General features: G+C 42.4%; 1 protein-coding gene across 1 annotated transcript; it reads left to right on the top strand.

Annotated features, from left to right (window-relative positions):
- Positions 1-580: 580 nt before the first annotated feature.
- TBX18 (T-box transcription factor 18) lies at positions 581-21,671 on the top strand (the record flags this gene model as incomplete). The annotated part of the gene is made up of 8 exons (XM_084202184.1): positions 581-1,321; positions 2,023-2,206; positions 3,737-3,838; positions 6,786-6,957; positions 13,290-13,457; positions 14,650-14,714; positions 18,296-18,390; positions 20,947-21,671. The coding sequence occupies exons 1-8, from the start codon at positions 1,060-1,062 to the stop codon at positions 21,669-21,671; spliced, it is 1,773 nt and encodes a 590-aa protein (XP_084058310.1). The 5' UTR covers positions 581-1,059.
- Between the last annotated feature and the right edge of the window lie 346 nt (positions 21,672-22,017).

Raw genomic sequence — 22,017 nt, 5'->3', positions numbered from 1 at the left:
GATACGAAAGAGGATTTTCCCTGTAACTATTTTGTGCACCTGAATATGATTATTACTAAAGTTGCTGTGGCTGGATGCATCGATGTTCATACAAGGTTCGGTTTAATTCTCGTTTTATTGCAGCCTCAGCGCTAATGGGTTGGGTTTAGCGGAGGTTGTGGATGCTACGCTGGAACCTCACTGCAGCCAGAGCTTGAATAACAGCGCGATGAATCTCCAAGCGCAACAGTAACAGCAATAATTCCTAATTCCTTACAGCAAAACAGGGCACAACGTCATTTTTTAACGTCCGAACGGTTTTCCCGGCCGAAACGCTGCGCTCCAGGGGAGCCCCCCCTTCCATCGGCGTTTCGGGGGGAGGTACGGCTGGGGGCAGGGGCGTCCCTTTAGCGTTCACTGCGGGTGCATCTGCCGCAGGCCGGGGGCGCGGGGCTGTTTGGGCCTGGGCGGAGGCGGGCGCGGGTCGGCGGGGCGCTCCCCCCGGCCGCGGCGGCGGGGCCCCCTGGAAGGGCGGCGGGGCCGGGGCGGCGGGGCCGGGGCGGCGCTGATTGGGCTGCGGGCGGCCGAGCCGCACCGCCCCCGCCCCGCGGCTCCGCCCGGCCCCCGCCGCCGCAGTGACACTAATGAGCGAGTTCTTCCCACAGGTCTCCTGCCTGGAAGTGCTGACAGATCAAGGCAACAAATTTCAATTACAAGCCCTAATTTGTGTCCGCAGAGCGTTTGTTACCCATGTCAGCCCTGCCTGGCCCATCAGACGGGGCAGAACGTGGAGGAGGAGGAGGAGGAGGAGGAGGGGGAGAGAAGGAACGCATCTGCAGAAAGGAATAGAATTTTTTTCCACTTAAAAAAAAAAACCCCAAAACAATCCCCCCCCCACCAAAAAAAAAAAAAAAAAAACTTGGCTGATAACTCGGATTTAAAAAGAAAGGCGAGGAAAACCCCAGCCCCTTGCCTGCGCGGTCGGGAGGACGGGAGGGCGGCCGGCGCGGCGGGCCGGGCGCGGGTGCCGGAGCCGGCGGCCGCGGGGCGCCTGGATGCGCGGGCTCTAGGGTGGCGGGCATGGCCGACAAGCGGCGGTCCTCGCCAGGCACCACCATGAGCCTCAAGGCTCACGCCTTCTCCGTGGAGGCTCTCATCGGAGCCGAGAAGCAGCAGCAGCAGCCGCCGACGCCGCGGCAGCCCAAGAGGAGGAAGCTGGGCGGCGAGGACGAGGCGGCGGAGGACGAAGGCGGCAGCGGCTGCTGCGCCAAGAGCTCTCCCGCCGCCGCCGCTGCCGGCAGGACCTGCGGCGACATGGACCTGGGCTGCGCCGCCCGCGCCGGTGAGTGCCGCCCCGCCGCTGCCCCCGGCCCCGCTCCTCGGCTGGGCTCGGCATCCCCATTCCCCGCCGCCACCGGCGTTTTGATTCCCCGTTATCCGTTCTGTCTTTCCACCCTGCGTGGGCACCCACCACCCTTCCCGCTGGCCTGGCGGCGAGGATCGGCGGCGCCCCTCGGCCGCCGGCACGGGGCAGGGCGGCCGCCGGCAGGGCTGTCGGTGCCGCGGCGCAGTGGAGCGACGGCGGGGGGGGCTGTCCCGAGCCCTGTTTCCGAGGAGAGGCAAAAGTTCTTATATGACACGTATGTGTATGTGTGCTGCTGAAAGTGGGTATGCAACTATGTATATAATTATGTGTGCATATATACGTATATGTATATATGTATATAGACACACACACAACACCTACCTATATGTGTGTGTAATTTGCTGTGTGTGGAGGGGAGCGCAGTTTCACGCTGCAGAGCGAAGCCCATGGCCAAACGAAATACGCCGCCGTCCTCGCACCCCGGACGGGCTGCGGCCCGCCTCGGCCCGGGCACGGCGTGCTGGCGGCGGGGGCAGCTCGTCCCTGGCAGCCCGGCCGTGCTGCCGCGGGCCCGGCGCTCGGGTTGCCCCCCTTCCCGGAGCCAAGGCTGCGGCCCGGGCCCGATGGAGAAGTCGGCGCTGCCCCGGCCGCTACGGCTCCCTCCGCTCTCTCCGCAGGCGGCTGCGAGGAGGGCTTCCTGGCGGGCTCCCCGCCCGCCTCCCCCGGCGGCTCCCCCAAGGGCTCGCGGCCCGGCTCGCCGCTGCCCACGCCGCAGGCGCCGCGGGTGGATCTGCAGGGCGCCGAGCTCTGGAAGCGCTTCCACGAGATCGGCACCGAGATGATCATCACCAAGGCGGGAAGGTAACGGGCACGGCGGGGCCGCCACCCGCGCGCTCCCGGGGCGGGCGGGCACATCAAAGCGGGCCAAAACCGGGGGAACCCTCCAGATTTACGAGGCAGGTAGATGGCGATAATGTTAGATGGGCACGGGAGCATGTGGCGTTTCGGGTTTCCTGTTCATTAGGGCGAGGTCTGGGAGCTCCGTGCCCTTCTGGGGGAAAGCTTTTCCCCTTTCCAGGGGATACACATGGTAAAAACCTGGGAAGTATAAAAGTATTTGAACTTATTAGAAATTACAAAAACATATTTTATTGAATCCATATGCTACCGTCTGCATTTTCAGAGGGGCTTTATTAATGATTGAAACGCAGTCTTAAACAGCACAAAGCTGCATTTGTCTTAAGAGAGTCCAGTCGGGGAATTTCTGTTTTATCTTACAGGTGCACTGAAACAACAGCAAAAACTAGTTAGCCGTAGTCAGGTTTTTACCCTCCTGCTTATTCAGAAATGGCGGTGGTACGATTTTTGTTTTCAGTAACTACTTTTAATAGATTGGTTTTTAATATATATATTTTTTAGCACAACAGCAAATACTGAGTAAACTGGAATAACTTTCAGGTTTATAAAATGCAGAAAAGTATTTTATTAGCTTGCAGTTAGGGTTTTTTCTTTTTCTTTCTTTTTTTTCTTTTTTTTGTGCTTCAAGAATGAAGTTTTCTGATAAAAAGCATGCCAAGCTAAGAGCTAAGGGCATTTTTATGTTCAAACCACCCCATTGGTTAATTAACCCGTTTCTCCACAGAAGGATCTAAATCTTGAACGTTTGGGTTTTCGTCGTTTTTGTTTTATTTTATTTTTTTTTCAGAAATTTGCTCGTAGATTCGTTTCTGCTTTCAATAAAGAAGTTTTACTATACCTTTCAAAGACAGAGTAGCTCTCGCACTTCACCTTTAGTAAGTTGCAGACAGGAAGTCCCGTGTCAATAAAGACCATATTGTTGGGCTAGAGCATGGCACATTGGCTTTTATAACTGCATCCTTGCGGTGTTATAATTGTATCACCGTAGATTTAGCTTTCTAATTCGCTGCTACAGCAATGATACACCATTTTTCTGCTGTCACTTGAAACTTTAGCGGCTATTTGCCTTTCTGTAAGCCTTGGGCTTCCTGGGTGGAGGTGGTGTTTGCACATCTCCAGGAATACATTTCTTACTAATATCTCAAATGGGTTTTAAATGTGTGTACTGCTAAAGTAAAGTCTCAAACTCAAATGATTTACTGTCTAACAATAAAGTTGAAATGATGTGGTAATAGCCGTACTCCCAAAGCGTATCCCCAAACATACAAAGCATTGTTCGAGTAAATGCACTTTAGAAATCTGTTTTGACATATCGAATGGGCCATTTCATGGCTATGTAACTATAATCGTCCAAAAGGACTCTGTAGGCTAAAAGGAAGAACGAGAAAAATCCCACGAAGCGGTTACTTTTCCTAAACAACCATTCCGAGTCTGTTTCATATTAAAAATGACCTCTCTCTTTCCAATGTTCAGGCGGATGTTTCCTGCAATGAGAGTGAAGATCTCAGGTTTAGACCCACATCAGCAGTATTACATTGCTATGGATATTGTGCCAGTGGATAACAAAAGATACAGGTATGGTGACTTTAAGGCAAAAAACATATGATGTGAGCTATAGGGTGCTTGGCTGTTGGGAGAAAATAGTAACACAACATAAATTAGTAGAAGATCATGTTTAACTCTCCTTGAAGGTTCTTATTTCCATCCCAGTGTATTTTAGATGACCATTCTGTACCAAGTATGCGAAGGCAACTAAAACTCGTGTTGAAGCTCTTTACGATACATTTGCCTCACACTGTGTATGTACTGCGGGCAGATGCTAAGGTTTGGCTTTCAGAGTGCAGTTCTAGTGCGGTCAGGAAATGTTATAATGTTTTATTCCTCCTCCTGTCAGTAGGAATTATTTCCTATTAACAAAAAAATATGAAAATGTACATTTTTTAGTGCCAATGGTATTAACATTAATTGATAACATTAATAGCATGGATATCTGATTTAAATACTTACAAGCTATGTAATGTGACTTAATAAGTAAATCACGCTTCAAATTGCTTATAGAATTTAATTTCAAAAGTGAGATATTTGGTTGCTTAAACTAAAAAAGGTAACGTTTCTAATTACAGTAATCTATAGAATTAATGGCATTATTGTCTGGAGAATGAGGTGAGGAACAAAAGAGGTTGTTCTTTGAACATTTAGGAGGAGAAATTTTGTGCTGAAGCTCTCAGTGTTTTGAGGGTAGTTGTGCTTCGAGGGAGTTGGTCGGGCTCTGCAGAAGCCACTTGTCCTGTGGAAATGTTTGCAAGATTGGGCGCCCAGCAGTTCCTGTTGTGAGTTGAAGCCGTTTCCAAGGTCTTGCTTTCTAGATGCAATCCCATGCTCCAGAGTAACCAGGGGGGAAGCCTGGCCAGAGTAGCTCAGAGGAGATAGGATCAGGTCTTTACCAATTGAGGGTTTGATTGTTTTAACCTATACTTTGTATAATGTAGGGAAAACCACTGCAGATTTAATTCTAGAACTCGGAATATTGCAGACCATGATTAAAAGGTTGGTTCTGCAGGAATGCTGCCATGTTTCCTAAGCAAATGCTACCCTGTGTTTTTCCTGTACTTACCTCATTGACTGCTATTTTGTCATTTTCTTGTGTGGTGCATAAGACCTTTCTTAGGACCATTTTTGATTTTGAGTTTTTCAGCAAGGGGCACCAGATACCAGGGCTGACGATGCTCAGCATATACAGTCAGGGGAGTATTTCCTGAATCTATCATAGAGGAAAAAAATGCTTTTTTTTCCTTGTACCAGTGCAGTGCAGTTCAAATAGAAACTTTTTTTTTCTTTGTGTTGCATGTGTGCATTTGCTTAACAATCTAAACATATAATTCCTAGAAGGTTTGAGCAATTCATAAATTCATAGAAAAACCAAGGTAATAATTCAAAATTAATTAAAATGTTAATACTAAAATTTAAAAGCGGTTATACTGAGTATGAATTGTTTAAACCTCATTTCATTTAAAATAATTACAGTCATACTGACCTGCACTGTCTTCACAGTGTGCTACATGGTGCCCAGATAACTGAAGTAACTTCATGAGAATTGTAGGAAGGGCGGTATTTTCTTAGTTGGCAAATCAGAATTTTTTTGTATTCATGCATTAGTAACTATGCCTTTAAGCTTAAAATGTTAATGTTTGACCTGTTTTACTTGGTGCCTCTTCTCATTCTATTCTGTGCTTTTTATTGCTGTCTGTTATTTCAACTCTGGCTGTTTGTGCAGCTTCACACACTGTCTTGCAGATCTTTAAATTTCATAGAAATGACAGCAGTTGCATGAAGCCTAGTCTTTAGTCTACTGACAGAGCAGATAGCAAAACTAATGGAAGTGAAGAAAATTACATATAGGTCTGGCTTTCTAGCAAAATTTGACTTTATAAATGTTTGGAAGCTTAAGCTGTTGCTCAAAATGTGTCTTTATCACTAAATTTGTATTTATGTGCATTTATAACTTTATTTATTTTTCTAGGAAAAGCATATATTTAGTATAAACCAAGAAATATAAAAGAAATGAAAAATGTTGCAACAGTGATCTGGGGTGGAGAATTTGTCTCCAGGAGAGAATTATACCACCATTCTAGATCTTAGCTATGCAGCTTGATCTGAATTGTATGGAGCGATACCTGCATTGGATCATTTTGTTTTCTGCTCTGTGTTGCTTGTCTTTTTCTAATAAGGAACTGAATTGTGCAAAGATATGATTTGATGAAGTCTTTCTTGTTTTCATTTAAAAATACAGCTGAATTACTGGATTTTTACTGTACTTGAAAAAAATAACTTTCAATTAGTGCTTTTTAAACTGCTTTGTGAAGTGCCTGTCTTCAAAACAGGTTTTTAACCAAAGCAGGCACAATTTTTGTTATAAAATCATCTTGTCAGCACTGGCATATCAAATGAAATACAGACTCCATGTTTTCATTTTTTAACCTTTTTGCAGTACTATTCAAGGCTATTAATATGATCTACTGAAATATCAAGAGCATAGTTTCACATACTTTCATTGTTTTTCTCAATTATAATGTTCTTTCCCTTCAATAGCTTTATTTATAGAGTCTTATATTTGACTCAACATGATACATCTTCCAAATATGGAATTACTACTCAGTTTGATAAAAGAAGGACCAGATTCTTCCCTATTTGCTGATGCCTTTTCAGAGCAGAGCTGTAGCAGTCAATGAAATGACAGCAGCTAAAAGCTCATTTTGAAACCTAGCGTTGAGACTGTGACTGATTTTAGGAAGAGTAAGATCAGGTCGGAGCATGGATTTTAACTTTATTTTTGCAGGTGCCAGGACTATGTTTTGAAACAAACAAACAAAATTTCTTTTTGTTTGTATGAAATTGTGTCCTTTCATGTTTTGTTAATTGATGGGTTTTGGCTGTAAGCATGGGCCCTAATTTATTAATGCTGAATGTGTCTAATAGATTGCTTTGGTGCTAGCGGTTAGAGGTATTTGTTTTGTTTTTACAGGTATGTTTATCATAGTTCCAAGTGGATGGTGGCTGGTAATGCTGACTCCCCGGTGCCGCCTCGTGTTTATATTCACCCTGATTCACCTGCCTCGGGGGAGACGTGGATGAGACAAGTGATCAGCTTTGACAAACTGAAGCTTACCAATAACGAGCTGGATGACCAAGGGCATGTGAGTACTTGCTCTTTCCTCGGTGGCATTATGTGTAGGCACATTGCTCAACCCTGAGAGGCTCTGACATACAGCTTCGGGGTGCCAGAAATAGGCTTGACTTTTCAGAGTTGTTTTGGAACTTTACTGTCCACATCTAAAAGCTTCTTACTTTCTGCTCCCATAATTAACTGCATATTAGAGCCTGCTGTTTTACTCCCCCCTCCAATAGAGAACTCCTCCTGCAAAATAAGACTTTACAAGGCTAAATTGCCTAATACAGAGGGGCAGAATTGCTCTCAGTATTTCCCACCGAGCGTGTTACTCGCAACTTCTCCTCCGATCGAAAAGGACTCTTAAATTCACAAGTGGCTAGGAGAAACATTAATAGTGTGCAATAACTTCACGTGAATAAAAATACACTTAAGTATTTTCTTAACCTAAACGTTTGTGTGAAATCCCGTGAGGTGTTAATAATTGCAGTCAAAAGCGAACAACATGGGAGCTGGGTTTGCTCCGATGATGATTTATTGCATACCTTATGAAGCAAGACCCTTTCACAGCTGAGGCTCATTACTTCTGGAAAAGCTGGCGAGGACGTATGCAGTATGAGTGTTCTGTTTGCAAGTTCTAAATTGTTTAGTTATGACATTATCTAATGTGACAAAATGTGTTATGTTAATATTTCCTTTTCTCTTCAAAACTGTTGAAACATGACAGATGTAAGCCAGTATCATTCCAGCAATCCCTAAAATAGTTTTACTTGACACCTTAAGAAATAATTAAAAAATGAGGATGGTTTTTAGTCAGGGTGAAGCCTTTGATTTTACAAACCCCTGTAATAAATGACAAATGTTGGCATCTTTTCAGAAGAAGCATTGAGTTCCAAGTGGTAGAGTTTTAAGATGTTAGAGGAAAAAGTTTTGAGACAGGATGTGGATTCCATTGTCCTTAGCGTAACCCAATTTATTAACCAGAATACTTTCTCCTTCAAGGAAAGGAGTGAAAGAAAATATACCTGGCATAGAGCACAAAGATACCACACTCATCTTTCAGTATGGTTGTAACTCTGTGACATTGAGCCAGGTATTTTGCTAATAATTAGTCTGAGATTTTTCCCCCTAATTTGTGTTTGCAAATGCAATGATCAGAAGCAGGAATACAGGAGCGTGGCTGACCTAACAAATGTGATAACAAGGATAAAAAGACTTCCATTTGTGCAATAATTTTCATTATTTTGTTTTGTTCTTCCTTAAAAGAACTGTGGAGGCATTCATGCCTGTCAAATTAGCAGTGCTTTTCTTAGGATAGTACAAAAGAGGTTTTATATTGCTTCTTTCCAGAATTACAGTTATGGAGTCTTATTTGGCAGTGTCCATTTGAGTTAAGGTTAGCACATGAAGTTCCCTTAGTTTCCCCAGCATTTGTGTACTTGTGATTCCTCTCAAATGGGACTTGTTTTCCCTGAATCCCGAGTCTGTTGTAAGGGCTTTGAAAGTGAAGCAAATGCAAATGGATAAAATGTTGCTTTTCCTGCAGTGAGCTGGTTTTTGTACTCGGAGGGTGCAGAGGGACGATTTGTGGGTACTGTGTGGTCCATCTGTGCACTTGCAGTTGCAAACTGCCCTGTGATAAAATCTCAGCTATGCAGAGAATTGTGTTATTCTATTTTTCCATCCCTGATTTTAGCTTTGTGTTCATTCTGAACTGAAACCTGCGTAGCGTACACAGTGCACCATTATTTGTAATACGGGGGGATATAAATTTTCTGGTCTTTAGTTAAGTATTTTGGCTTGGAAACGAGTGAAGCAAAGCTCAAGTACAGTGATTTGAGACACATTGAACTGATTCAGAGCTATGGCAGTGCCCCTCCTCCCCAAAATGGAAATTTAAGTATTAAAATAAAAGGACAAAAGAAGGATGACTGTAAAATAATTTCATATTTCTCAAATCTGGAAAATTGCAAACATGTCATTCATAATTACCAGAAAAGGCAAAAGCAGAAAGCAGAAAAGTGTCTCTTCCAATGGGTACATTTTTTCTTTTAAAGCTATGGTAGTGTGGAATGCTGTATTGAAAAAGCTATGTAGCCTCTGAATGCCTCTAGCAATAATGGAAAATGAATAATCATATTTTGTGATGAATATAAAAAAAACCAATTGTTTCTCATAAGCAGGAAGAAACCATTTTTCTCAGGAGGGTACCAGGGGACGGATGGCGAATTAGAAGAGCTAGGAGTCAAGGCTGTAGAGTCCCTCCAATATTTACTCTTACATCAGAAGTTCTGACTCTCCCACCCCTGTATGGGACATGGGGTACATTTTAGATCATTAGAAAGTAGATTTTTTTCCTCTTGTGCGTAGGCAGAGTGGTTCAGAGAAACCTCAGCGGGGTTTCCACCAAGCAGCGTTGGCCTTTAGCTGTTGTTCTTTGGGAATGCTTTCCCTGCTTTCTGCTTCTGGCAATTTAATCCTTGTTGAAATTGTTCCTTTATGCTTCCTGTGCTCATTGGAGGTGTAAGCTTTTGCAGAGTTTTTGTGTTAAAATCCTGGGGGTAGGTTTTGATCTTGAAGGCTTTGAGGTAGGGAGCTTGCATGATGTCAGTCTAGAGCCTTTTTACTTATTCTAGAGTATTAACTCTCAGGATCTCTGAGAGAAGTGGTCCACGTCAGTGGGAATAGAGACAGTATTTGCAAATAGGCATGAAGGGAGAATTCCTACGCAGTATATTTGTTGTGGTAGTAGTTGGTGGCAGCCAGTTCATTCTCCTTGCATGGCGTTGCCCTGGGATTAGCATTCTGTGAAAGGAGATCAGCCATCTCTAAGAGACTCACTGCTCGAGCACTTTCCAGATTCCGTGCTGCCTGCTGCTGTTTTCATCAGCATTTCCAGTGGGACGTTGGGACTGTGCAGTTTGATAGTGCTGCTCAGCTCAGAGATTTCTGAAGTACATATCTGCACATAGGACACTCTCTGATACATGGGTTCCACTTGTAGTCTGAGGAGATGAAGCAAAATTTGTACAGATGTGTTTTCCTTGTGTGTTTCTGATCTCAAAAGAAGTTCCAGAGTGAATTCCCTGCTTTGGAAATACTATAGAGTCATTGAGAAACACACTATGGCTTTTGTGTGTTTCACCTAAGTTGTGATGCTAAGGAAAAGTAAGCCTGGATTTTGCAGCTGTCACTGAAAAGTGCATGGTCTGGATGCTCTTTGTTAATGCCTTTCATCCCTCTCTCATCTGTAGAGTGAGTGCAGCCTCTCCCTCCGGCTGGTTAGAGCTGGCTAATTTTTCTATTTCAATGCAGTTTTTAAACTGAATTTCAGTGGAGGGAAAAAGTCAACATTTTTTATGCTATTTTCCATGCTTTTCAACTGAGTATTTTTTGATGCAGAGGAACATCTTTTAACTTTTAGTGAAAATGAGGCTGTTAGTGTGTTAATTGTTCCTTGGTGGTTGGGGTGGGTTTTTTTCCCCATTTGAAAGTGGGGAGAGGCTGGAAGCAGAGGCGGACTGTAACTCTGCCCAGACTTGGCTCCGAGGAGCGGAGCGAGCTCTGCTTACAGTCAATGGGCAGTTATATGTTCTTGCCACAATGAAAAGCTGTGAAACATCACTATTTGCACTTGCAGTCTTCATCTTAGCCCTGAGGGAATCTGTGTTCCTCAGCCCCACACACTTCCCTAACTGCAGAGAGCCTGTGTGCTTGTGCTTAGGAGGGAGGATAAAGGAGGATTTTGGGCAAAAACAGCAGCAAGGACTGTGTCAGTAGTGGGGAGGTGACCGTGTAGTCTTGGCACAGCCAAGTTGCTGGAGGATTGGCGTCTCCCCTGTGAAGGAGTTTCTGGCTCTCATTTGTTCTGGCTGAGATGATTGTGCCATGGTGGTTCTCATGTTCAGGGTCAGTTCGTGGCAGCAGCTCTCAAAAGCCATTGCAAAGGAAATCCCAGCTTTGTGTGGCTGCAGGTGTTCTGGTGGCCTTTGCTCTGCCTCCTACCTGTGGGCTCCCTGCTGCAGTGTCTTCTGTCTGATCGTGATTTCTTGACAGCTGCTGTGACCAAAGTTTAAGTTTACTTTTTGTGACAGAGGTTTATTCCCACATGAAGTGTTTTCATCTTGCTCTGTGAGAACTTTGTAGAGAGAGGCAGAGTCTGTGAGTTGAATGTAATGCCAGTTCATATTTGGGAGCACAGTGGGATTTCTGATTGAGGTTTTTTGGTGTTGGATTTTAAGTGCATGAAGGGAAAGTTGCTGTTACTGCAGATATACTGTTAGATTCCATTGATGCTTTGAAATGTGCAAGCACTGTGAAATGAAATTCCAGAATCTCCTTTTCCTTAGCTTTTTCTTACAGTAGCTTTAGGTGATGCTTTGAACAATAGAGCTAGATTGTTTTTGGAGTGGATGTTGCATCGCCCTCTCCTTTCATGTCCTGTCTTCATATGTTGCACTTTAATTCACAAGGGCCTTGCAGTTATGCATTATTTAGAGTTTGGAGTCCTTCAGATCACGAACAAAGATCCCATTGTTAGAAGACATAGTACAAAATCAAGAAAAAAGAATATTGCTATGGATTTGCTAATTGCCAAACCACGTGTAAGCACAGGAAATTTCAGTACAGGACAGAGGCCAGACAGGTTGTTCCTAGGAGATGACATGGATCAGTTTAGCGGTAATAGCCACCCAGATAAGGAGTGGGAGGTGTACATCTCTGGGCTGCTTTGATATCACTTGTTCTGATGTGTGAGCAGAGCTCTTTGTAGCTGCCAGGGTTATCATTGATGTGCGGGCCAGCAGTGGTTTGCACCACAGAGCTGATGGGGTCAAGTAATCCGTGTGGGAGAGAACACGGCATGCTCAGTGGCACCCAGACAAATGGCAAGGCACAGAAGAGCAGTGGATTTGAACTGTGCAACATCTTTTCTTGATAATTTCTTTTTCTGTTGCACCAGTATCTCCCCTGGTACCGCTGGGTGTTCACAGGGAAACAGGGTGAGGAATGTGCTGTCCTCTCTGCATTTTCATTTTGTAGATCTTTGCTGTTGGAGAACTGAAAGGAGTGTTGTAAAAGAGAAAACACTTCTGCATGATAAAAAATCTTGCTCTGTTCAGAAACTCAAAAAAGACTTCATATGAGAACATCCATAGGACACTCCCTGAGCAAATTAATTGGAGCCTGTGATGTCACCGTCAAAACCTTACTTAAAGGCTAATAAAACCCCTGATCATCCAGAAACTGGCCCTACCAAAACAGGGTCATGTAATCTGGACAGGACCAAGTGTATTAAACTAGCCAAACTCTAGTTTATCCAAACAAATGTGATGTCCTCTATATAATTTGGGTGAATGAACTTCCATGGTGTCTGACATAGGGGCTCTGTTGGGTGCTTGAGCACACGCGCATTCTGAGCCTGCTCAAGGAGCAGGAAATTAAAAAGCTTCCCCAGAATGTTGATTAGTGGTTCTACAGGCCAATAGCCATGGGACTATTTATTTATCAAGTTACTAATTTTTTAGGTCTTCCAACAATAATAGCTGAACTTCAATTTTTTTTCCTTGAAATTTTTTATTTTAATAGTGGTTAGCTGAAGTGGAGTAAAATAGAGGAAAAATTGTGTATTTTAAATCTCCTTTAAAATTAGGGTGCAGTAACAAGAGGTATTTTTGTGTTTAATTTTATGCAGTATGAGTTCATCAACTCCTCTTTTATGATTTATTTTTGATTGAGTTTTTGTATGCTGGGAGGGTTTTTTAAATTGAAATTCACTTTCTGTTTTATAGATCAATTGTCATTAACACTTTAGAGTTTTGGATTTTGTTATCATTTTACTCTTAATTTTATTCTTCTTCAGAGTGTGAGAGTCTCAGCTTGTTTTCCAGCCAAGATTTGTTTCCAGACTTTAGGATATAAGGAAAAAAATTGCTCCAATAGTCCATCTTGAAGGTTCCAAAAACAAAAGGCAAATTTCTGCTGCTGTTAATCCTGTTAGGTCAAATCCAGACTTCAGGGGAAAAAAGTGACAAAACTTTCATAATTCCAGTGGGACCTGGACTTCATTCCTGATTTTTTTTTTCCTTTTTTTTCCTTTTTTTGAGCCAGTTTCAATTGAGCCAATCTCTGAATTTGGAGCTCCTGAGTCGTAATTTTTAAATGCTTAGGGCTGCCAATAACATAAATGCACAGGCATTAGACTACTGTAACAAGAACCTTCAGAGGTTAAAGAAAACATTTGATTTCCAGTAAGTGGCATGGTAAACACATACCATAATCTGTTCCAAAAAGCTATTAGTCCTGAAACAGCAGGGTGTCCTTTCTAACAAATGTTATCTTTTTCCTTGCATGGCTGCGTAGATTATCCTTCACTCTATGCATAAATATCAGCCTCGTGTCCACGTCATCCGCAAAGACTGTGGCGACGATCTGTCCCCTGTCAAGCCCATCCCGTCGGGAGAGGGGGTGAAGGCCTTCTCCTTCCCCGAGACAGTCTTCACCACTGTCACAGCATACCAAAATCAACAGGTAATTCAGCCTTTCTGGTTAGCACTTCACAGGCTTTTCGGAGCAGACCAGAGATGTAAGAGATAGGAGAAAAGGAGATACTGTCATTATATCACTAAATAAAACTATCTAAACCCTTTTTTACTAAAAGTAGCTTTCACTGTTAGTATTGCTGTAGTGCCTGGAGGCTATAGCTGAGCCTTCAGAGATGCTGCATGTAAAAAGTGTTTCTTATTATGGAGATTCACACAGTCCAGTTAGCATGCTTAATGGTGTCTTGATTATAAACACAGCATTGAAAACAAGGCAAAGAGTGGTCTAATTTTTAAAGGTGTTTCTGTACCTTTAAATGTAGCTATGTGTCAGGAGAGACTTTTTAAAGCACTTTTGTTCCTGACTCCGGTGCTTTTAATACTCCCAGGACCTTAACAGAGAAGCTGAGTTCTGAAGAAAGCTGCAGTTGTTTTTATTAACTGCATTCAGCCTATATTATTAAGGACAATTTATCTGGGTCCACACGGATTCAAAGTCAAAAGTGAACTGCGGGTTGTATCACTCAGCTCCTTCTACCTCTCATTTAAGTTTCAACATACATAATGACACCATAGTTAGTGTTGTGACATTTTATTAATTCCACATAAATTATTGCAGCTGTGTTTTTTGAAATTACATACACATTGATAACTTTACAAAGAAAGGAGCAGGAGAGCCATGTAAATACTGAAATATAAGTATTTGGCAATTTTCCCATTTATTAAAATAAATTATGGTTATTTGGGCTGTGGTGTATTTTGCTGGGTTTTTGGCCAGTTGGTTGGTTTGGGTTTTTTTTCATGGACGATGATAACCTAGAGATAATCTCTCTTTTCACATTTCCTTCTTGACCAGTACAGTAATAAAATTTAATTTAAATTTTTTTGCAGTTAGACAGTGAATTCTCTTAAATGAAGAATGACATTTGCCTGATGTTTTTCTTCTGCCATTTGGCAGCAGCTTTCCAGGGATGTACAAAAATAATGATCAGAAGATTGGTCCTTATTTTGCTATGTTTCAGGACAGCCATCTTAAACGATACAAATATCAAAATATCAAAAATATCAAATATCAAAATGTTTCCTCTATCAGCTTTTTTTTTTTTTTCTGTCAGGAGAGTTGTTTTCTGTGCCCTTTATCTGAGTTTACAGGTAATAATTTTTCTTAATAATATTCACAGATAACTCGTCTGAAGATTGATAGGAATCCATTCGCCAAAGGCTTTAGAGATTCGGGCCGTAACAGGTGGGTATTGGGAAGGAGCTGGGCTTCTTCCTGCTGACAAAATCAGTTTGTGGAGGCTGTCCAAAGTCAACACTTGTACTTACAGACAAACTAATTTGAGAACTCAGGCTCCTTGAGGGACCACTCAGACTTCCCAGTAATGTTCTCTGTGGTGAGTCGCCGTTGCTGCACCTCTGACCATCCCGGTCAGGAAAGGACTGGCGCTCGGCTTGACTCACCTGCTCAAGTTCCCTTTCGGTGGAAGCAGTGACACACCAGGAAGGCTGCAAATGGACTTGAAGTATACTCAGGTCCATGATTTCAGGCTGTGCTTGAAGTCTCCTCTTTCTCCTGGCTGGAGACAAGTTGCAGATACCATTGTCAAACTACAAGCTCAGGTTCTCTTGCATGTGAGTGGTAGCACATAGCATGGGTTAATGGCTTGTTTCCTCGTTGAGGGGGAGAAACTGGTTTGTGCAGTAATCTTATGTTTAGTACACTTGCCTAGGAGGTGGGAGACCTACATTCAAGTGTCTGTTTAGTCTGAGGAGTTTTAAATCTGCTTCCTAGGTGAATACCTTGTCTAGCAGGCTGTAAAAGATCTTGAAATAAGACTGGTATCCACCTCTTCTGTGGCAGATCAATTGCTTATTCTCTCTTGATCTGTGAATCTTTCAAAATAGCAGTGGGAAATCTGGGTAGTGCAAAGTGGAGACTTAGGTCTGGTTGGGGCTGCCAGTATTTGCCAATATGAGGTATTTCATCCAACAACTGTTTAATGCAAGCTACTTAAGCCTGTTTTGAATTGTATGTTAAACCATTTCAGCTAAAAAATAAAAAGAAGCAGTATTTCATTGTGGTGTATAGTATACATCAGTTCCAGCTACCACATTGTGTTTGGTGTCTGCAGCTGCTATATTTATGACCAGGCCTTGCAGAGAAGGGAGCAGACTGTGCTGGTAGGAATGATCAGAGAGTTTCTTTTTGATAGTTGTTTTATTGAGCTTCTCTGTTAGCAGAAGCTACAGCATTAAAGCCTGCTTTACATAAAACCTGAGTTACATAAAACCTGAAGCTGGACAGTAAATGACAGCAGTTTTTGGAAAATGGCTGCTTATAGAATGGATGACGTAGTTGCAAAGATTTACAGGCATTCACTGTATCTTTCTAGTATGTCTGAGATTTCATCTTCTAGCAAGAAATAAGTATGTATGTTCTGTGCCCACCGACATAAATAGAGTTTTGCCCTCCTTTGTAACCTTCTGGTTAGAAATGAAGTGAACAGTAGCTTCCAGGTAAATGCAGTGACTGAAGAAGTAAAGCATGCTGTGTGTCCTTTAGGAAGTAAAAGGGTTGCCATACATGCTCTGTTTGAAAGCTCTCTCTCTCCTAGGCAGTGTCTCTGCTGTGCCTGCTGTTTGCAGAACTATAAAATAAGTGCTATGGAACCTCCTAAGAAACCCTGATCCTCTGAAACGTGCAGATTTAGGTGGACTTAGAATTTCTTCCATAATGTTATATGAAACAAGAGAAGATACCCTTTTAGACAGCAAGAAAACAATTGTTCAGAAATTAATTTTGAACAGGTTTTAATGTGGCAGGACAGCTCTGGAATTACGTGAGGATGATGTAGGAGTGCTGCATCTGCAACCACACAAATACACTCATGTGACTGGGTCTATCCAGAGAGGGTTTTTTTTGTTTGGCTGCTAGGAATAGTCTGGTTCAAGCCTTGGAAAAAAAGCAAGATATTTTGATTGAAAGTTTTTTTTAATGGAAATGGATTAGAAAGGCAAGTTCTAAGGAAGAGCCAGCATCTCTAAAATGTTTTGGAGCAGCCTTTAGATGAGGTCTGAGTGCTTTTACTCTACAAACACACTCATTACAGAATTGACTCTGCAAACTCTTGTTTGTTGCAAATTGACATTGTTTTACTGAAGTCAGTATAGCTGTTTTCCTGTATAGTCTGCAGTACTGGATAAGTATGTTTGGGAATTCAACTCAGAATTTTAATTGCCAAGGAAAATTTCTATTGGTATATTCAGCAGATTATTATTTTGCTCTGTTACTAAATACTGAAATTAAATGTTAAGGTTCTGTTATCCTCATTATTCTAACTGGTGTGTTTATCATTGAGGCATTTTAGTCTGCAACGAGTTTAAAAGAATACTGTGGTTAAATTATACCAAACTTTTCAATATTGCTTTTATGCAGCTATCTCACTCTTCACTGCTGCATGCAGTAATTCTGGCTTATTAAAAATAAGCCCTTCTAGGTCATTCCTGTTTGGTCCCACAGACCATTTTACAGGAATCAGTAGCTTCGCCTTTTAAAAACATTCCCTGTGCATTTGCAATGTGCAACAGAATTTAGGTGCTGAGAATAGTTTCATTCTTCAGTCGGGCCTTAAGTTTGACCCTATAAAAACTTTTACTCAGGAAAGAACCAGAATTTCTCCCTTTAAATACTTTGGGAAAAATATAACTGTTTTATTAAATAAACTTGGGCATTTGATAGCGCAAATTAGGGTGGTGATAAAATGTGGAAATTGTTCAAAGGCATCTTGTATAAATTATCACCTTGGCTACACTCCTCCAGGAGGTGGCTTTTATCTCCACTTTAACTAGAAATGAAAATTCACCATTACTGCAGAAAATTAAGGCTATCTTTTTAGGCCAGGTTCAGCTAATAAACACTTTATAAATGTTTCCTGACAGACATTTGTGCTCCTGCTGGAAGGAGTAGTATCAGAACATGTCTCTTGCTTCAGACTGGCCTATTTGCATAATTTGAGTTTACAAAGTACTGCTGCTCGTATTTGGTGTGTGCCTGATGCTGACCCTCAACAGGCCTCTGGGGCCCAGCAGCCAAAAATAACACCAAAATTATACCTCCAAGTTTATATACCTCTGAGGTGTATTATTCATAAACAACTGTCAGAAAACAAATGGGCCTTCATCTTCAGGAAACAGAGATTCTCCTAAATAGTGTCTGCCACCACTGTCTACACAGTTACTTCTGATTTCTCAGGACACTGTGCAAGAAAATGAGTGAAGACTTTTAGTTTCTAAAGGCATTTTGCTTAGCAAAACAATGCTGCCTTTTTTTTACACATGATTTTAGTAGCAAAATAGCTGTACATCCATGCCTTGCTCATGTTCTACGTGCGATTTTCCAGCTCATCAGTAATGACTGGGAATCCTGTTTTAATAGAAGTTGTCGGCAGATCACCTTTATTCTAGGAAGAAATAGCAGATCATCCCTCTGGCAGAGGGATGATCTCTTTAAGAAATATCATACTAGCAAAACATTTAAAATCATTTTAGCCAAATCTTCCCACTCAAACAGCCTTCCCCAAAGGCCCAAAATATTGAAATAGAGAGCCAGGCTAGTGAAATTGGAAAACACTTTGTGCAGCCCAGTGGCTGCAGGTCCCTGTGGTCTCACAGATAGGCTATAGAGCTCTTTTCTAAAAAGCAAAATCAACTTGAAAATAATCCTGAAATGTTGCTAATTTTTATGTTTCTGAGGTAGAGTATCCAGAGACACGTGGCAAAATACAGCTTGCTTTCATGACACCATGATTCTTTTGTTCTAAATAGAATGGGACTGGAAGCTCTGGTAGAATCTTACGCCTTCTGGAGACCTTCTCTGAGGACACTTACTTTTGAAGACATACCTGGGATACCCAAACAAGGTAACAAGTGTCTTTGTGCTCTTTCAAAACAAAAATGAAAGATGAAGCTTTGCCCCTTGTACCTTACAAAACTCTAGGTATGTGTGTCACACACAAGGCAAAAACAACCAGCTAACCACAGTGCAGCCATCCCTCCTCATCAGAGTTATTCTAAGTTAGAAAAATAATGCTAACTCAACCACCATGTCAATAAAAATGTTAGATTGTAAAGAAAAATCATTTCACATGTGGAGGAGAATGCTAGTTATTTAAGGATTAAATAACCTATTCCTTAGTGTTATGCTTTGGCTAGATACAAAAGGTAGAGATCTCTTACAGCTGACTTCTGTTGTACACATCCAAACTGCAGCATAGGAATTATTTGTGTTTTTAAGAAAAATAATTAAAAAAAAAAAGAATGAAAGAAGAAATGTTCTCTTAAGTATTGAGTAAATAGGAGGAAGTTTAATTTGTTTCCTTCTTAGAACCCCTTCTGGATTCTTAAAGACCTGAAAATTCTTCAGTAAATGGGCCAGCAAACTTCATCTGCATCCTAGAGCTTAAAGAAATGGATCACCTCTCAGTTTTGCTTTTTCCGGCTCCTCACTCTTTGTTGGAAGCCTTTGTTTCCACTTTCCCCATTGTGCAGGTAGTGTCATGAATGAGAAAAATATTTAAATGGCCCATTTGGACAGAGAGTGGTATCTCTGTACTCTTTTCTGAGTTCTTTTCTTTCCTGAGTATACTCCAATGCACATGGAAAACCTCTCGGCCTTTTCCCAGCTAAATCAGTTCAATCAATTCAATCAAATCAATTCTTTGCATTTTCCGCTACCAAATTAAAAAACATCCAGTCTGGTTTCTTGATGATGTATTGATTGCACAGTTGTTAAACATCTTTAGAGCAAAAACCCAGAACGTAGAGAAATTCAGAGACATCACTTTTGTCAGCTTTTTGGTTCACTCCTTTGAGAAATCTTGTGTCTCAGTCCTTGATGTGTGCAGCTAAAAGGAAGGTTTGTGCTGAGTCATGGACACATCTGATGAGTGTTGGCAGAGTTTGGGCATAGCAGGGGGGTGAGGGACAGTCTCATCAAAAAGGTCTTTAATGAGAAGATAGAATGGGACCTGAAGTACCTTGTCAGACTGTGTAAGACTGAAAGGCAACTGATGATGCAGTTAATCCATTTAGGAGACAGAGCAGCTCTATTGGCTGTTTGTGTGTAGGAGCATTGCTTGGGAGCAGGGGAACTGCTGCCATGAGCTTCTCGCTTCCTTTCCTGCTGTTACCTGAGGTTAAGAAGATTGCTGAAGTTACTCTTGATATTCTGGGAATGGAAACTGGGATCCTTGCAAAACCTTTAGTCATCTATACCTTGGACATAGAGATTTTGTGAAAAACCCCATTAGAAATCTGTGCTGGTTATTAACGCTGAAAATACCCATCTTCAGGTAGGGGAGGCATTGATGGAGATTAAAAGAAAAATGTGTCTTATACCAAGATTTCTGTAATGTGGCAGTGTCTAATGGTGCCTTGTGCTTGCACTTCTCTGTTAATAGAAAAGCAGCAGGCAGTGTTCTTTAATAATGTATTTTTCTTTGTGCTAGCTCACCTATTATAATAATCTGTTAATTTACTGGCAGAACTTCTCTCTTTGCAGCATCAAGCTGTTTGATTGTTAGTGGGATTCATAAACAGGACATCTTCCTTGATAAGTGTCTTCTGCCTGGGAGACTGTAAAAGGCCCCAGTTAATTTTTCCACGCTCAGTTTTCAGGTAGATGCAATCTTTTAAGACAATGAAGTCTTCCTTGCAGCTGGGAAACTTTCAGTCCTGAAAAAAAGCTTCACCTGTGGCAAGCAGTGTGCTTTCAGGAGCATTCAGCACTGGTATTTGTAATATTAAAAGTTCTGATATCAGTAAATGAACAACTTGCAAACAGTTTGCTGCAAACCTACCCATTCCAGAAATGAAGCAGCTATGTGCAGTGTTCAGCCCACACTTTTCCTGAAGTTGTTCTGAATTTCGTGGTTGTTCTCAGAAATTTTTTTTGTTTGAAGTCAGAAGTTTTTTGTTCTGAAGTTGGGAACTTTCTGGAAGCTGTTATCTGTGAGAGCCTCTGAGCTAAGGAGCTGGTTCCTCAGCTGGTGCTCTGACAGTGATAGTCAGACACAGAGCACTTGAAACACATTCTGGACTGTAGCAAGAGCGTAGACAAGCCAAAAATCATGATTTTGAAGGAGGCTTCCTGTGACGTGGTACTCACTTGGCTACATCTTAACTGCCATGAAATTTCCTTCCATGTCATATTAGAAGCAGTTAACCTTTTGGGCAGGAGCTCTAAGTACTCAGTGGTGGTTGTAAAAACATAACTTCAATTCTCTTTCTTGGTCAAGTTGTTTCTTTAGAAACATGCATGTGGCTTACACATTCTCCTGCACACGTATGTAGCAGCTTTTTATTAATTTGAGTTGGATTTCATCTCAAGGGTTATTATAAAAGACAAAGGTCTTATCTTTCGCCTAGGAAGCGGACCTTTCCTAATGTGCTTCTTACACTGTAATATTCTCTTCCAGGAAATGCAGGTTCCTCTACTTTACTCCAGGGATCTGGCAGCGGAGTGCCATCTACCCACCCTCACCTTTTACCGGGCTCCCCTTGCTCTTCTCCAGCCTTCCACCTCAGCCCCAACACTAGCCAGCTGTGCACCCTGGCTCCAGCTGACTACACAGCCTGTGCCCGCTCAGGCCTGGCCCTGAACAGATACAGCACTTCCCTGGCTGAGACCTACAACCGGCTCACCAACCAGAGCGGCGAGACCTTCGCTCCCCCAAGGACTCCCTCCTACGTCGGCGTGTCGAGTAGCACCACTGTGAATATGTCCATGAGTGGCAACGACGGGGACGCCTTCAGCTGCCCGCAGACTGGCTTATCCATGCAGATTTCAGGGATGTCTCCGCAGCTCCAGTACATCATGCCTTCCCCATCCAGCAACGCCTTTACCGCTAACCAGACCCACCAAGGCTCCTACAACACGTTCAGACTGCACAGTCCCTGTGCGCTCTATGGATATAACTTTTCCACATCCCCTAAACTGGCTGCCAGTCCTGAGAAAATCGTTTCTTCCCAAGGAAGTTTCTTGGGGTCCTCGCCAAGTGGAACCATGACGGATCGGCAGATGTTGCCCCCCGTGGAAGGAGTGCACTTACTTAGCAGTGGGGGGCAGCAGAATTTCTTTGACTCTAGGACCCTAGGAAGCTTGACACTCTCGTCTTCTCAAGTGTCTGCACATATGGTTTGATGAAGCCTTTAAGTAAAAGTACAGTGTGTTTGGTGTCTACAATGTATTTCTTTTGGAATATGAAAGGACACTCGATGTAGCTTGTAAAGTGTGTGTATATATATAATATGAGAGGAAGTTTCACTGAAATTTTGACTTGCTTTGTGGCCAGATTATTCTCCTATTTTGAGTTACACAGAGTTTGCGGCGGTGCAGACTGCTTTAGTTTTCTGGTATAATACACTTAGTTGTATAACACGTTGGGACATATGCAACAAATTAAGTAAGACTTCCTCCCCTTTCCCCCTCCTCTGTTCTAACCTCTTTAAAGAATGAAGTGACACTTGGAGTATTAAGCAACACAAAA

The sequence above is a fragment of the Fringilla coelebs genome (genome assembly GCF_963513975.1).
Source record: "Fringilla coelebs genome assembly, chromosome: 3".
NCBI lineage: Eukaryota > Metazoa > Chordata > Aves > Passeriformes > Fringillidae > Fringilla > Fringilla coelebs.
Note: the sequence above shows the minus strand (reverse complement) of the source record. Positions and strands in the feature narration are given on the sequence as shown.